The 18,413-nt window shown below is 41.8% G+C and overlaps 1 protein-coding gene across 1 annotated transcript in view; it reads right to left on the bottom strand.

The window, feature by feature from the left end:
- The window catches only part of LOC126414387 (odorant receptor 43a-like), a 196,965-nt gene that overhangs the window by 31,551 nt on the left and 147,001 nt on the right, over positions 1-18,413 (bottom strand). Inside the window, exon 5 of the mRNA XM_050083345.1 lies at positions 4,559-4,708. Within this exon, the coding sequence (XP_049939302.1) occupies positions 4,559-4,708 (150 nt within the window). The remainder of the gene's footprint in view (positions 1-4,558; positions 4,709-18,413) is intronic.

The raw sequence follows: 18,413 nt of genomic DNA, 5'->3' as shown, positions 1-18,413 counted from the left end.
GCTGATGTGTTTGTTAAACTCATGGAAAACCGCAATCAACTTCTGCACAAGTCTAGCACAAGAGGACATCTGTTGCATTCACATAAATATGTTTACGATCGAAATTTTCACTTACGTCTCAACAATGCCGTGCCCCTGAAACAGGATGCAGTGCGAAACGATAAACGTCAAGGACAGTCAAACCAGTCACATACTTTTGCGATCGCGTTTGGAATTTTGTCCGCTACTCATGCTTTGAGGCGACGCAGTTTTCGCAAAGCCTTTGGAAGGAAACGGTGTCTTCTACAGAAACCCATAAAAATGTTAGGTACTGTGAGATCATGCAACCTTGGAGGCTAATGGTACAGAGTGTCGGCCCTAGGCTCCTCACGGCAGACCCTTCGCTGAGGTAGCTCACTGTCAAGAAATGCTCTTACAAGCAGCTGCCATTTCCCTGATGCTCCGCCTCGTTGAGAGGCTGTTCAACAACGTGAATCGTGTAAGAGAGCGGGCGAGCAAGCTGCACCAAGGTTACATCCACCAGCAATCATATGAAACGGAATTTACAACGTGTGCAAGGTAAACTTTTAGTTTCGATGCACAAGTTAAAATTTACCAGAAGATTCTACCTTTATTCATGTGGAAGATTTAATGTTTTGAAATATCACGTTTCTCATATCCCGAAATTGAGGAGAGAATTGTTTGAGAGAGGAGACCGACTCCAGCCTCAATCAGTATCGAAATAATTAGACAGTTAAAAATAAAAATTTTTGATGAACTGCAATCATTCCACCATCATGCTGCATTTACGTGCAATGGAGAAGGTTCACAAATCGGATGTGCAGCTACCGCATGCCGTAAGCCGAAATCACAAAACTCACTCGAACCCAGAACTATCGGTTAACACGAGTAACTGCCTCGGCCATCAGGATAGGCTTCCCATCCGACCTAAATTCTCAGCTTTTCACACGTTAATAACGTCCACAGTCCACTCATTTACTTGATCGCAGCGGGTCCTGTGTTCCCACATGAGTCTCGGACCATGTAGTGCATCCACAACGAATTTATCAAGGCAGTCATGCCTACAGATGTATACGTGTGTGGTGTCCTCTGTGTGGAGATGTCCGACAGAACAGACAACACACTTATATACAGTATAAATGATCTCTGTTTTCTTTTATGGTGTCTTGTATTGTAAAATTTCTGCAAGTCTTCTGAGCAGCTATTGTATATGTGAGCTTTGAGCTACTTAGTTGATGTACAGTCATGTCACTATTAGCAGACATGCAGTGAGCGGTAAATAACGTCGGCCACTAAGTATATGTATTTACTTAGGGTCGCCAGAGCTTACGTGTCTAATGTCACTAAAACACTCGTAGTTTAAGGCAAAAAATCGTCTGATAAATAGAACAGTTCAAACAACACTAAACATACTGACTGAAACTCGAAAACACGATGGATTTAAAGATAGTTATTATTTACAATTAGGTCATTGCCATCAAACGGACTGATTAGGCTAATATCCTACTCCCAAACAACGTTTCGTCGATAACTGAGGTCCAGAAGTTGTTGTTTGCCAGACTTTTGGAGAACAACGTGGAGACAAAAGGGAGGGCTACAGTTCCAATACCCGGTAGTGGGATTATGCTGTGTGATGAAACACTTCAAAGCTTACATTTTTCTCTACAGCAAGTTCGTGTTTAGGTGCAGAGAACACTGTACAATTTAAACTGAATTTGAACTCAATATAAAAGTTTCCTGTGTGTAGAACGGCGTCCTGTTGTGAAATAACCCGAATTTTCGATCATTGCCTTTCATCTACGTTTTCTGATAGAGTATAAAGGGAAATGGTGGAGATTCTTTAATTTTGTAACCAGACACATCATAGACCTCTGTGCAGTCTACGAAAGAAAACTGCAGACTCCTCATGAACTCGCATATGGGAAAGAACCTATCGTGCAGTGGACTGAACGATATGAACAATATCCTCGTAAAGGAATTACAAGTGTTAGTTCTTAAAAAGCTATTAAGAGTTTAATTAATAAGAAGGAGGTTGTCTAACAACTAAATTAATGCTCTTGAACCACTTTAATCCGAATTTACTGAAATTGTTCCACATAAGCACATCTATAATTAAGAAAGTAATATTTTAACATGAACCAGAGCAATATATGTACTACAAAGTGAGAGGGATTATCAATTCTAAACAATGAAAAACATATGAATGAGAGGTCGGTTGGGTTGCCAAAGTACACAAGTAACAAGTGAGACAGGACTGACCATTCTCTCAATATTTCATCCTCGATGATATCTAACTGCCGTTGACCTGTTAGCGCTAGATGTATGTATGATATGCTCATGAACATCACAAAGTCAGCTCGGTCGAGGATAAGCATTCGAATCCCTAGCCAGGTGAAAAATAACACAACCTTATCAAATTTGGAAGCAACTGACCAACCCCCCCCCCCCCCACTCCCAATTTCACTACTTCCCTGTAGGCCTCGGCTGCCGGACGGTCTCACCATAGTTGACGAGTCGGAGCGTTGAGTTCTGCATACGGCGGAGTCTTCTGGCAGCCACTAGTCATCAGTTGCCATCTGATGTGCTGACTCGGCTACGTAAGTCCGGCCTCCAAGGTCAGATCATCTACTTTCTCACGTGTTTGCTTCTATGGGTCCACCAAAAATTGTGTCCGAAATTTTTTTTCTCTCTCGCCCTTGCACATAGTCTGCACAAAAAACTACTCCATCAGGAAAAAGACCAACACTGGCCAGTGAGATAATTTTTTAAAACGCTGGTCCAGTGCTCCACCTAGCAAATATTTTACAAGTTATCGAGTTGACTGCCTTCTGGCGTGTACAATTCTGAGAAAACCGAGCTCCAAACTCCTAATTCTCAGATATCTTCCTTACGTCACAAAATGGGCTGTTTTCCCACCTTGCGACAGAGAGAAACTCTTTGAGAAACTGCCCACTATCGCAGTTCTACAAGTGGAGAAGAAAAGACTTGTAACAACGAACAGCTGCTGATGTCCCCATGAGAAAGCGGAGATGAATGTCTCCCAACCTACCTGCCGCATTCCAGTTTTCTATGAAAATCTTTACCGGCGAAAAAAAACATTCCACCAAAGAGTTACTTGTGAATCGAGACCGATTTGTAGAAATAATTTATTCTGCACTGGCAGGAGACGTGACAGGATTCATAACAGTGGTCATTTCAAACAGACTCCGTGACCCCTACACATTGCTGTGACCTGTGTAGTCTGGAAAGCTCATGCCCCACCAGTCCTGAGATGGACATTACAGTGCCCTGTAAACGACTACCTGACATCTAGTGTCCAGGTTATTGCCCCTAGTCCAAGCGACCTAATCGTTAAGGTGCCCATTCACAGACCGAGCAGTTGGCAAAACTCGACTGCCGAGCTGGTCTGTCCTGCAATATTCGCCTTTGTGGTGTACAGTTTTATAGTGGTTGTGTTCAGGGTCTGGGTGGTTCGACTGCACCGGCGCACCCTTGATTTCTAGTCCCATCCTCTACTTGCCATCCCACACTCCGTCCTTTCATCTTTTGTTATGGCATGGTGAAAATTGCCACGCGAGTGGGTGCACGTAGGGTTAGCCGTGCAGACGCAGTGTGTCCCTGCACGGTCAGACGAGTCAGCGAATCGCTCAGCAGGAAGTTCATCTGAGCACTGTCGGGCTGATATACCACATCAAATACAAGACATGGAATCAGCTACGGAGATAGAGGGAAACTAAGACATGCATTAGCGGCTAGATCTTTATAATCACTGATATCGTCCATGTTATCAGCACCGAATATCAGCACCGTGGTATCGATTTCGATCAAATTATCAATAGCATGTGAGATGTGGGAGTCCGCCACTTGACTGACGAATTTCAACGGTAATCAAACAATGGGGCAGGCACTGCTTGTAGGATGTGGTTGTATCTCCTGAAGTAATAATGCTCCATGTAGCATAATTATGAATTTGCAATATGGGGTTGATGAGAATGAATAAGATGCCCTCCCAAGCCTTGACTAAGCCTGTGTTTGAATATGAGTAAAAGAAAAAGAAGAATCTACTACGATACTGAGGTCTTCCAAGAAGCCGAAAATGCTGCCCACTTAAACGCCTTGGGAAGAAGGTCATTTACAGCAGGATAAAGCGCGACCTCACATAACTTACGTCGCTGTGGAAATGATCAGGACATTTGGATGGGTAACGCTTCCACATCCTACGTACAATCTCAACGTAGAACCTTCGACGATCATCGTTTCAGATTTTTTTAAGTGACAGATGCGGAGGGAAATCTAGGAACTTGTTTGGCAAGCACTGTGTCAGGGTATTTCGGAAGATGGAACAGAGTTTTATCTTAACGGTATTTTAAAACCTGCAGAACGATAGAGCAATGAATGAAAATAAATGAAGACCAAGCTGAAAAGTGATAGAAATTATGTAGGTTAAGATATACTTGGTCTGTCCAAAAAATAAAGATGAACATTTTTAAAAATTATTGCTCATTATTTTCATGATGGCCCTCGCATCTGTGTTTTTCCAATTAATGTCGGTTAGTACCTGCATGAATATATACAGGCGGTGTGCCAGCTTCTGGTTTCGGAGTCGGATGCTCTGACTGTTTTTTCCATTGCCGTACTTTCCCCTGGCGTCAGACAGCAGCTGCAACAGCTCTCGCAGGGCGCCACCTTTGTAGATGAAGAAAGCGACCTAAAAAAGACAGCATCACTCATCACAATATGACTTACGTGTTTTCGAAGAGTTCAAGGACTAATAACTATACTCAGTCTGACAAGAAAATGCTAACTGTCAGGTTGCAATACGTATTACTTGAACTTTTACCACAGCCTGCAATAACGACTCAGGAAAATGACAGAACAACTGTGCTGGTGCATAAAATTCGGGAATTACAACTTATAAGGAATCTTCCAGGCGAGATAGTTGTGTCAGTGGAACCAATCAACATGATTACAGAAAAAAGTCGTACTATTTTTCCAGGAGCTAGGACGATAACAAGTAACTGAATGATTATTCGAGCTTCATGCAACTGTTGTGTTTCATTGGTAAGATTGTATGTGACGGTACAAAGTAAACAAAAAAAAACATTAATAAAATGTGAACATAGTGCTTCTAAATTGTTTGTTTGGATATGGGAACTCACATATGACTGCACGAATTATTGAGTGAAATAATGAAGTACCTGAGGTTTAGAATTCGTGGATGAATTTTCATAATTTGATAGCACTACTGTCTAGAGACCAACCAAACCATTTGTCGAATTCACCCAGAAAATCGTGTCGCAAAGATAAAAAAATATAGGCGGTATTTTACTGTTTAACAAAACTGAGGTTACTCACTGCTCCTTTAATAATGCATTATTGCATTATTGTTATTAAGTGTAACTGTGCAAGAACTTAAAACAAAGCAGAGCTGTAACTCACGTTAAGAATCGCGTAAACCTCCGATAAAATCTCGGAAATAAAATCAAAGTTCATTCAGCGTACGTATTTAAATTAGAGTTCCCCATTACCAAAACGGTGAAAAATCACAAGTTCAAATCAATCCAGATACTTGTGTTAAACTTCTAGAGATTGGACTAGTTCGCCTACAGCAAATTATTTTGAGTTCACAAGCTGAAATATTTAAAAGTATTCCCTACCGAGACACAAGAATGCCACAAGTCCCCGTCTGAATAGTAGGAAAATTTCAGATACTATCGAGACAAGAGCTACACTTCGGTCATACGCACGCATTTCCTCCTCTAGTTCTCAAACTTCAATGATTCCCAACTCGCCACGAACATGATGCCTAGCGGCTATTAAAGCTCTTGGAGTGCTGCAAGGCAAGATCACACACTTTTAAATGTGTCTTCTTGTTCTAATTGGACGTTATACTCTGATCCATGGAGTGTTCTTTGTTTCGAGTGTATGTTCTCGTCATAACTGTTGGCCTATTTCTGTTAATAAAGATGCGAATTACATGAGTATGCACTTTATTATATAAAACTGTTGTTTGTGAAAACGTTATTGTTATGAAAATTTGAAATTATTTGTTGTAAATCGATACACATGCTATGCTGGAATCAATATTATAACAGCCAAGAGTGAATAAGTGACTGGGATGAAATAAATGTTTGTTAACTATATCGACCACGATGACAACGAGAAAGACAATGAAAAACTCCAAGTAGTTCTCGTTTCAAAGTTAAAAGGACGTGCATTTAATAATAAATATGTTTTTTCAGCATTCATTGTCGCTTTTTCCCTTCCCCGTGTGGGGTTCGAAAACCCGATGATGGTAGACAGAGTTATTAAGTTTCAGGCAACAATAGCTGCGTTTGTTTTATCGCCACTTTTAGCCCTAGTTCGTAACAATAAGACAAAGGGGAAGAGGAATGGAGGAGTGGAGCATATTTCATGTAATAGTTTCGCTGGTACAAGCTGTGTTCCGTTCGTGTTCTGGAAGAATGTGTTACTGAAGTGTTGTTAGTGCGTGTAGTCATTGTAATTCATGTCATTCGATATGTCTCGCAAACGAGTAAACGGAAGTGAAATTTTTTCTCTATTTGCGAACAAGCTATAATGAAGCTGCAAAAGAGGCCAATAACGCCACACATTAGGAAAATTTACAGACTGTACTCTGGCTGCGGCAGGACAAGCCCTGGGCTCCTCATGTATGTTGCATATCTTGGGTCTCGAGTCTACATTCGTGGTTTAATCATAAAATATCTTCCGTGGGCTTTTCTATACCCAAGATCTGGCCAAAACCAGGACTCCATTGGAATGATTGTTACCTTTGCATCCATTAACACATGGTATTCCTAAGAAGAGAAAATCTTCCTTGACATATCCTGACATACCGTCGGCCATGAGACCAGTGCGTCACGGAGACAGACTGCCTGTTCCTGTCTCACCTGATTATGGTAGTGAAGAGATCGGCAGTGAAACTAGTGCTGCACCATCACCATCAACATCCATTTATTAGAAAGATTCTGATCTTGTGTGTAACGAGGAGAGTACTGAGATTCAGGAAATAACACAATGTGAACTTAATGATCTAGTGAGAGATCTGTAATTACGGAAAGGTAAAACTAAACTTTTGGCCTCAACACTACAACAGTGGAGTTTTCTTGATAAGATGGTAACCATGCATGCGCTCCACTGTTTCTCATTCCTTCCATTTTTAAAAACTAAAAAGTACTTGGTATGAGATACAGGAACGAATGATAGCTATGAGCGTTGACTGTAAAAACTATCACTGGAGGTTGTTCATCGACTCCTCCAAATTACGTCTCAACTGTATGCTACTGCATAATGATAACGTGTTATCGATCAGTTCCGAATGGGTACTTAGCTTACATCAAAGAGAAATATGATAACATGACACAGTTGTCATTAAGATAGAGCTATGACACGTTTAAATGCCAGATTTATGGCGATCTGAAAGTCATAGTCGTATTGCTTGGGCTACAATACGGTTACAATAAATTATGTTGCTTCCTGTGTCTCTGGGATAGCACGCCAAAGTACTTCATTATAAAATGGAAGATTGGCGTAAGTGTCAGTCACTTGAAGGAGGAACTTACATTGTTATGCACGAAGCATCCGAGAGCACAATTCCCCGCTCATCATATAAAGGTGGGCCTAATGGAAAATTTCGTTAATGCCATGAACAAAACTGGTGAAGCATTTCTCCATTTGCGCGAGGAATTTCCACGTCTTGTCAACAAATTTATAGAAAGCAAGAGGGCAGAAAACTGCAACGACCTACGGCAAACCTGCACTGCTACAGCAGACTGGGATGCACCATGTACCTAAGGTTACATTCCTTATATTCCAACTTGGACTTATTTTTTAACCACTGTGGGGCTGTAACCGACAATAAGGGAGAACGCTTCCACCTGCAAACATCCGACATGGAAGCTAGATAACAGGGAAAGAGGAGAATATCACTGTTAGCCGATTACTGATGTACAATAATCATGGAAGAGTCGATTACTGCTGTACACTAACCAGCGAACAGCCGATTACTGCTGTACACTAACCAGGGAACCACCAGCGGAAAACTAGAAACGCCAGGCAAAGCGGTTGCGTCTTCAGTGACCTTCCTCCAAGGAAACACACCAAGGTAAATAAATAAACAAGCTTATATAAGCAACAACGTAAAATTATCATAACATAAAAACGAGAGCTAATTTAGCATTTTCATTAGCAGTTTCGTTATCAGCACAAACGTAAACACAAACACTAGCTGTTTTCTTATTGGTTGCAGAGAAAAGTAAAATTTTGTTGGCTAATGTTACATGTATTCTGTATTACAAGCAAAACGAAGACTATGGCAACTGAGATAGTGAGAGTTGCAACGGAAGTGAACTACTATTCTTGGTTTTATGAAAATCAGTACAGTGAAAATGTAGGGGAGCAGTAATTGGGACTGTATCTTGTTTGTTTAAAGTGGTTGCTGAGGGCCGTCATTTGCAGTTAATAACGACGTGCTACTGCGAAGGGAGAGGAACACAGATCACACAGTACTCCACCGAAGCAGGCAGTGACGTCAACAATGTAGGAGGCATAGAGGTAAAAATAAGGGGAACTGTCATGAGGTTCAAAAACTTTAAGTTGACATGCGCCATCGTAGTTACTCCAAAACATTATATTCAGATGTTCTTCTTCTGTACAAAACAGGAATCACAGAATACAGGCACAGAGTCAAGCAAAATTTCCGAACAGAGTTGCCACAACATTGAACACACTTCATAAGGTCTTTGCTGGAAAGCGCTCCGTTTTATGCATAAAATGCAGATTTCCCACAAGAAAGCAAATGAATACAGAATAAGTAAAGTGATGGCTGCCTGTGGCAATATGCTTCATTGGTTGAAATATTAGGAAGTGGGAGATTCTTCCGGTAATCCACAGAAGCTGCTCTCTTAGATTTTCTGGATAAGCGTTTTTAATCTCGTAAAGAGACTTTTAACGGTTTTCTCCAATGTTTCTAAAACGAAGCTGTCCTTGTCCAACCCGATCTGGTCCCCCGTTTCTACTGCCGTTGACGTTTACAGGACGCTGAGCTCTTCTCTTACTTCATTCTTGCTTCCTCTTCAGTCAAACAGACCGCACCTGGAATCCTTACCAAAAATTTCTTCAACTGCTTCTTGAACTGCTAAATGTTTTCCATATTCTTTACTGTTCTGCTGACTGTATTGTCTGCTTTCCTTGTGCATAGTTCACTTTAAGTCGTTACATGATGTTTGTACTTATTCAAGGTTTATATCTGAATTGGATCTCGTTGTTTGCCTGTAAATCAAGCTTAGAAGACTTAGCTCTAGATTTGTAACACACTGAATATGTATCATTTTCGTGGTACCCCGAACTTATGTTTTAGTTACACACAAAAATCAGTCGATATTGTCCTTAAGAGATAAGGTTTGGAGGCCTTTTCACTAAAAATAATAGGTGTGAGTTTCAAACATTGTAGTCTTCTGGTAAATATAATAGTTTGCCATCATCAATTATACAAGGTGCCCACTCGAAAGAGGCCCCACAAACATGTCCAACAATTGCGCTGAAACTGCATCATGTAATTTTCGACTTTTGACGTGGCAACACTGCACTCTGCGACATCCTTTGACGCAACAGTGTCTTTACGCACATCGCTGTGGTTGCAGATCAGTGTTCAGTGTTTAGCCACAGTGTATCGATATTCTGTCGAAGAGCGCGTGTTTCTTGTGAAACAATATTGTATTACTGGTTCCATTAAGACATAACAGCGAATGTTTGTAAAAGGGTTTGGTGACCTGCATATACCGTCTAAATGCTGTGCACAAAAGTTGGTGAACAAGATGGAGAACACTGTAACGGTGTTGGATCTTCAAGGTGGGGGATAGTCGCCATTATCGGAACAAAAAGTGGCTGACGTGAAACAACTATTGTTGCCCTCTCCTGCAAATTCTGTTCGACGTTTATCTCTGGAATGTGGAATGTCACGGAGGACATGTCACAGAGTTCCTAAGGAAGAGGGCATATATCCATCCAGGTTTACAGTTCTTCAGGAACTGAATGTCAATGACAAAAACAAACGCATTACATTTTGCATTTAGTTTCAGCAATTTATTGCTCAGAGGCCAGGAATATTGCAGTACACTTGGCTTAGTGATGAGGCAAGGTTCCACCTCTCCAGCTACGTAAACTCTCAGAATACGAGTTTGAGGTCTAATGATATTACATATGCACTGGTTGAGCAACCTCTGCATTAATAAAAGATTGGCATGTGCTGTGCAATATCAAAGCGCCACATCATCGGACCAATTTTTTTCGAGTGTGCTATGATAAATGCAGTTTACATCGAAATGTTTCGGAAATTTGTCATAAAGAACTTACCATCCGCTGGTACCAACAGGATGGCTCCACTTGTCGCACATATCGAGTGGCAACGGCTGAGGTTGAATAATTTTCCCCCAAAAGAGTGATTTCGGAAGGACTGTTGCTACAAGTCACCTAGTTTGTCGTCACCTGACATTTTCCTCTGGAGTGATCTAAAAGACAAGATCTACAGCAACAAACCACACAACTTGTAAAATTTACGAGAGAACATCATCCGTGAAATCCAGGCAAAAAAATCAATGCGCAAGAAAGTGGCATACAGAAGTAGAAGGAATGAAGAGATACGCTTGAAGTTCTCTGAGGCTATAGGTACTGCGATGATGAACAGATCAGTAGGTATCTCTAAAAAGGACAATCACAGAATTTGGAAAGTATACCATAGGGCAGGTACAAGACGGTAACTGCGCAGAAACCGTGGGTGACAGAAGGAACACTTCAGTTGGTCGACGAAAGAAAGAAATTCCAAAATTAATGAGGCAAATTCAGGAAGACAGAAATACATTTTAGTTAGGAACGAAATAATTAGGATCTGCAGGGAAGCTAAGGCGAAATGGCTGTATGAAAAATGTGAAGAAATCGAAAAAGAAATGGTTGTCGGAAGGACGGATTCAGCAAATAGAAAAATCAAAGCAATGTTCAGTGAAATTAAAAGCAAGGGCAGTTACATTACGAGCGCAACGGGAATGCCACTGTTAAGACCAGGTCCTCATTTAAAACAGTCGAAAATTCTTTTTTTATAGCAATTTTTGAAAGATATATGTGTCTAGAATGTTGGGTCGTAAAGGTTTCCAATCAGTGCGTTACAAAAGTTTCTGCTGCCTATTGTTCGAAACAGTGTCACGGCCGCCGTGGGACGCTCTCAGCCGGAGACGCCAAGCTCGAGTACAAAACTCGTCATGCCGTGACGCACTGTCACAAAATGATTTGTACTGCAATATGTATGCAGACATATTCGCCGAAAAAGCTGACAAAAATGTTTGTAGGCTGACAACTGCAGCAAAGCCAGCTCAGCCAGATAGGTTTTTCTCGCCAAGAAGAACAAAGGAATTACTCTCCAGGAAAAGTCAGAGTAAGGGTTGATACGGCTCGCTCGGTTGGCCGTGCGGTCTAACGCTGGGTTTTCCGGGCGGGAAGGAGCGCCTGGTTCCCGGCACGAATGCGCCCGGCGGATTTGTGCCGAGGTCCGGTGAACCGGCCATCTGTGGATGGTTTTTGGGTGGTTTTCCATCTGCCTCGGCGAATGCGTGCCGGTTCCCCTTATTCTCAGTTACACTATGTCGGCGATTGCTGCGCAACCAAGTTCTCCATTTACGCGTACACCACCATTATTCTACCACGCAAACATCGGGGTTACACTCGTCTGGTGTGAGACGTTCCCTGGGGGGTCCATCGGGGGCAGAACCACACAATAACCCTGGGTTCGGTGTGGGACGGCGGAGGGGTGAAGTAGACTGCGGTAGTCGTCGTGGGATTGTAGACCACTGCTGCTGCGGTGGGGTTCGGAGCCACTCCGTCGTTTCTAGGTCCTCGGTTAACATACAATACAATACAATACAAGGGTTGATACATGGTCATGGAATTGCAGACTATACGTAAGCAACGAAAACACTCTGTTTTGCCAATTTTTGTTAAAAATGGTCAAAACATTATTTTTGGTCCACCATGTAGGATTAGCCTTTTTTAATTTTGAAAATATACTGTAACTTCAGATTTGTGTTCGACGACATCAGAAATATATAATAATATGTAGGTTTTATGTAAATTAATCAATAATACATACAAAAGTTTTCCCTACACTTCAAAAAGGTTTTTCTCGAGAAACGAGTTTTCAAAACTGCGTGCAACGTAAAATTAAAAAAACCACACTGTCTTCAGGCCACAAATGGGCCATCGGGGCCATCCGACAGCCGTGTCATCCTCAGTTGAGGATGCCGATAGGAGGGGCGTGTGGTCAGCACACCAGTCTCCAAGTGGTTCTCATGGTTTTCTTTGACCGGAGCCGCTACTATTCGGTCAAGCAGCTCCTCAAAGTGGCTCTAAGCACTATGGTACTTAACATCTGAGGTCATCAGTCCCGTAGGCTTAGAACTACTTAAACCTGACTAACGTAAGGACATCACACACATCCCTGCCCGAGGCAGGATTCGAACCTGCAACCGTAGCAGAACCGCGCTTCCGGACTGAAGCGCCTAGAACCACTCGGCCGCAGCGGCCGGCAGTAGCTCCTCAATTGGCTTCACGGGGCTGAGTGCACCCCGTAAAATGGCAACAGCGCATAGCGGCCAGGTTGGTTACCCATCCAAGCGCCGGCCACGCTCGACAGCGCTGAACTTGGTAAAATAAAACGATTTCAGATATCTCCTGAGGACCTACACTGCACGCAGTCTGCGTACTTCAAACTCGCAGGTTCTAGATCAAACCACAATTACGTATGCCGGTTTTTTTTTATATTGAAAATCTAAACTAAAGTTCAAATTATGATCAATCGTAATCCTCAAATAGAATCTCTGTATGTCTTTCCATTGCCCCATATAAAGATTCCAAACTTTGCCTATTTTCTGCTCATTTGAATGAGAACTTGCCATAAAATGCAGAGCAGAGAGCGGATAGGTGGAAAGAGTACGCTGAAGGCCTGTGCAAGGGGGAGGACTTGGCTGGTGATGTGACAGAAAAAGAAAGAGGCGTCGGTAGGGAAGAGATAGGAGATACAGCACTAGAATCACAATTTAAAAGAGATATGAATGACTTAAGAACAAATAAGGTGGAACGGATAGATAACATTCCGTCGGAATTTTTAAAATCATTGGTGAAAGTGGCTACAAGACGACTATTCACATTGGTGTGTAGAATGTATGAGACTGGCGATATACCATTAGACTTTCGGAAAAACATCATCCACACAATTCCAAAGATGATGAGTGCGAGAATTAACGCACAATCACCTTATCAGCTCATTAATCCAGGTTGCTGACAAGAATAATATACATAAGAATGGAAAAGAAAATTGAGAACCTGCTAGATGACGATCAGTTTGGCTTTAGGACAGGTAAAGGCATCAGAGAGGAAGTTCTGACTTCATTGCCGATAGTGGAAGAAAGACTGAATGGAAATCAAGAAATCAAGACACATTGGATTTGTCGACCTGAAAACACTTTTGGCAATGTCAAATGGCGCAAGATGTCCGAAATTATGAGAAAAGAAAGGGCTGAGCTACACAGATATGAGGGTAATATAGAATATGTACGAAAGTAATGAGAAATAGCGTAAATGAGAACAGAGAGAAATTTAACATCAGACTTAGAGATCACGAAGCAGACGAAACTGAGGAATTCTGCTACCTAAGCAGCAAAATAATCTATGACGAACGAAGCAAGGTGGTCATAAAAAGCGGAATAGTACTGGCAAAGAGTGCAGTCCTGACCAAGAGAGGTCTAGTAATATCAGTCATGGATCTTAATTTGAGGAAGGAATTTGTGAGAATGTACGTTTTGAGCAAAGCATTGTATGGTAGTGAGACAAGAACTGTGGCATAACCGGAACAGAAAGAATCGTAGCCGTTGAGATGTGGTGCTACAAAAGAATGTTGGAAATTAGATGGAGTGGTAAGGTAAGAGATGAAAAGTTTCAGCGCAGAATCGGCGAGGAAAGTGATAAGAAGAAGCGATAGGATGATAGCACATCTGTTAAGACATCAGGGGTCAACTTCCATAGTACGACAGGGAGCTGTAGAGGGCAAAAACTGTAGAGGCTGACCGGGATTGGAATACATCCCAAAAATAATTGAGATCGTAGATTGCAATTGTTACGCTGAGATGAAAAGATTAGCACAGGAGAAAAATTCGTAGCGGGCCGCTTCGAACCAGCCAGAAGACTGATGACTTAAAAAGAAAAGAAAGGAAAAAAGAAAATGATTTGTGATCTTTAGTGACAGTGTATGCTAAAGCATATAAGATACGGTTTCTCCTTTTATTTGGTGCAGTGCTATGTCTTCCTCTCGTCTCCACATGTACTTTCCTCAGAGTAGCCATTGTCTTTTTAAGAGTAATAAGATGTCTTTTAACGATGTTTTGTAATGTCAAGAACGATGGTTGACATACCTAAACATTCTGTATTTGTCCATTTCTATTAACACGCACCTTATAGACATAGTCACGCCAAGGGGCCCAGGTTCGATTCCCGGCAGGGTCGGAAATTTTCTCCGTTCAGAGTCTGGGTGTTGTGTTGTCCTCATTATCATTTCATCATCATCAATGGTAGGCAACGGGAAACCACCACTGGAATCACTTCCCTAGACGCTCATCCGGTGGACCTCTCTGACGAGATTTCCCCCATGACAAGACCTGCCGTAAGGCAGAACACAAAGTTTGAAGTTATAGGCATAGGAAGAATCATGACATACAGTTTAATCTGGGCTTTTCTTTGGTCTTCTTCTCATCACAGGACGTACATTGGTAACCCAGGCAGATGAGTTTTGTGTATCATAGGAAGCCACTGATTGAGTCTGAGTAATCCTTTCCTCTCTATGAATGGAATATTCTGAAAACATCTCAGTCGCAAGCGCTTACAGTCGTCACCTGTAAGGTGAGCCATTGTCCGTAATCTTTCTGAAGAATCAGAAATCTCTAGAACACTTTTCTTGTCCTTGTGTTATGCACAGGACTAGAATGTTCATCTTTATTGTCAGGTGTTTTGATGTCATCGTTTCACTTAAGAAATAACTTTATGCGCAATCTCGGTAATAATAATATATGAGTGTTCTGCTCAAGTTAACTAGAAAACTTACTGTTCCCGCCTACTTGGGATGCACAATGTGGCGTAATTTTATATCGGTCTTTGCATTATTACTAAGCAATGTAACAGTTCGAACTTCGTTTTGCAATGTGTGAGTGCCTGGCTAGTATTGTTGGAAAGCTTCATAATATGAAATATAAAAGGAGAAGAAAAAAGCTCCAAGTAAAAAATGGATTCTCCCTTACCACAGAGCGGACTTTGATAGTTTTTCTCAAATACATCAAAACATTGTCACAGATTTTCGAACATCTTGACGTTTCCACAGAAAGCTAACATTGCCACATTATAGCACTTCATTTCCTCGATAAGATGGAATTATGAACTAAATTTTAAATTGTGATTGATCATGATCGTTAGTCCCCTGTAGCCTTCAATATCTAGGACTTCGAGAAAGTTCTGAGAAGGGCAGTTTGTTTCGTACTATAGCGAAATAGGGGAGAGAGCACCACGGATCAGATGTGCGAAATGGCGTGACAGTCACTAAATCAAAGGCGTTTTCCATTGTGGTAGGATCTTCTCATGAAATTTGAATCATATTGCGAAAACAAATATGAACGCCTCTGAATACGGAAAGAAAATCAGCGAACTGCTGAGCGACAAAGTTTACAGGGAAAGAAGGAGTGATATGACGGTGAGGACAGTCTAAATCGTGAAGGCCCTGGTAAAGAACTCGAGGATTGATCCTGATGCAGCCAAGAGGCTTAACACCTAAACTCCCGTGCCTCCTAGAATCTATGGAGTACCTATGCCCCATAATGAGGGTTACCCATTGTGACCTGCCTTAAACGGAGCCGACTCACCCACCCATTACGTAGCCAAACATCGGGCATCTAAACTGCACCGTCTTGTGGAACGAACAGACTCGTATGTGAAGGATTTTTCTCACTTTCTACATTTAATTAAGGATCAACGTACACAGGCTACTGAGGTTATTTTGGTTTCGATATCAGCAGGAGAAGGAGGAGGAGGAGGAGGAAGAGGAGGAGATTACTGTTTAATGTCTCGTCCATAACGAGGTCATTAGAGACTGAGTAGAAGTTTGGATTAGGAAAGGACGGAGAAGGAAATCAGCCGAGCCCTTTCAATGGATCACCTTGACATTTGTCTTAAACGATTTAGGAAAACACGGAAGGCCTAAATCTGAATGTGCTAACCACTGCGCGACATCAAGTCTTTCGTTACCAACATACCTACGCAGGAGGCCATTTGCATCATGTAGGAGCAGATCCCACATGATATATGTTATTTGGTGCGGTAATCCCTGTCATCAACATACTTCATTTGGTGAGAAAAATATTACGAACAATTACATGAAATGATAAGCAGGTCCACCCCCTTCCCTTTCGCTGCGGATGTCTCCATGGAAGTTTATGAGCGAACGGCCCTAGTTTCTGCACCGTTATCCTTCCGTTGCTGGCTACGGTATGTAGACGATACATTCGTTATATGGCCACACGGGAAGGCGGTGTCAGCAAGCTTCCCTCAGCATTTAAACAGCCTATATAAGAATAAACAATTCACCCATCAGACCGAAAACAACGAAGTGTTACCAATTTTGGACGTAGGAGTAAACAGAACTACGAATGATACACTGGGACACAAAGTGTACAGGAAGCCAACACAAACAGATCAATACCCGGACCCGGGGGATACCATCACTCAGTTCAGAACTATCCAGTTCCGTACACGTTGACTGCCCTTGCCTACCAGGCAAGTAACACTAATAAAATATAGGAAGAACTGAGAGAGCTACGCCGAAAATTTCGTGCCAACAGTTATGACAACATTATAAGAAAGGCGACGAAAGCCATCCGAAATAAAACAGTAGAAGAGGGCAAACAAGAGAAGCTTTGGCTAGTGCACTTATCATTCGGCTGGGTCGCCAGTGAACGACTAGGCAACGTCCTTCGCCGACGAGATTTCAAGCCGATTTTCCGCAGGATCCAGTTCTTTCCTTTTTTCTTCATTTCTTATTCTGCCATCTCTTGTGCAGCCTTTCACTGATCTAAGGAAGAGTATTTCTGAAGTTTTATCTTAGGCCACTTGATATTACTGTCCAACTTCCTGCTCCATACAGTACTGTGGTTAAAGCCATGGCTTTATAAATTTTCATTCGAGTTTCTGTTTTTCCTTTGTCCTTTAATGTTCTTCTTATCGTGCTACAAATATTCAAACAAGTGTTAATTTATTATTAATGTCTTCCTCTTCTTCAAAGATTATATCTCATCCTAGATACTGGAAACGGGCAATTGTTATGTTATTATTTTATTTATTATTATTTTACCCTTGTGTGCTATTCTTTTCCTGTTGCCCAGAGAATCGTCATTTCTCGATTCCTGACCGGAGCGTCTTTCTGTGGGCGTGTTCAAATACTATTGAGGTGACTTACAAACATGATTAACAATCAAAGATATAAATTCACCAAAGTTTCAAATCCGCCACTCACTGCGAAAATCAGGAATAACAGACAGAACGAAACAACAATAGTACTAAAATGACAGTAACTTGCGTCTTCTGTAGATTTTCACGGTTGTTCCACATAGTGCTATGTTATCAACGAGCTGAAGCCGCAGGCTGCCTTCTCACATACGCCTTCTCTTGCTTCACCACGATTAACGCCCTTCCATCAACAGTCCGCATCGCCATCTCAGAGCGGTAAACATGTATGGAAGCAAAATATATAACGTTTCTGCGGGACCGTTCGATGAATCCCGCTGGATCCTGGACGGTATTTATTGTGCTTGGGAGCCCCAAATAGCAACAAAGCTAATTCTCTGTCACTGTTATTTCTGTTTCTGCTTTTTCGTTTGGGTCATCTGTCGTCCGACCACTGTCTCCATCACTTATACCCTTCGTATTCTATTATCAGTGACATATACTCCATCTCTTTCTTCTCGTACAGTTTTTCTCTCTCTACGGCTGCCCCTAGACGCATCACAGTCACTTCCTGGTGTTAAATCATGTCCTGTTATCATGCTCCACGCATGTCTTTCCATGCCGACTTAACGGAAAGATCAGCATTTCTTGTGTTATCAGTTTACTTAATTTTTACCATCCTTGAGCTACAACAGATCTGAAATGGCTTGACCATCTGATTTTCCGGTTTTCCAACATTCCTGATTCTCTTTCACGAGAACGAACATTCTCAGAATTTTTTTCTCATAGATATGTGCTCACTGTCGGTGCTAGCCTGCTTATTTCAACCTCGCTCCGTCCAACACGAGTTATTTAGTTTCCGAAGTAGT

This window comes from Schistocerca serialis, chromosome 1 (genome assembly GCF_023864345.2).
Source record: "Schistocerca serialis cubense isolate TAMUIC-IGC-003099 chromosome 1, iqSchSeri2.2, whole genome shotgun sequence".
Lineage (NCBI taxonomy): Eukaryota > Metazoa > Arthropoda > Insecta > Orthoptera > Acrididae > Schistocerca > Schistocerca serialis.
The sequence above is the reverse complement of the archived record's forward strand: the minus strand, read 5'-3'. Positions and strand labels throughout refer to the sequence as shown.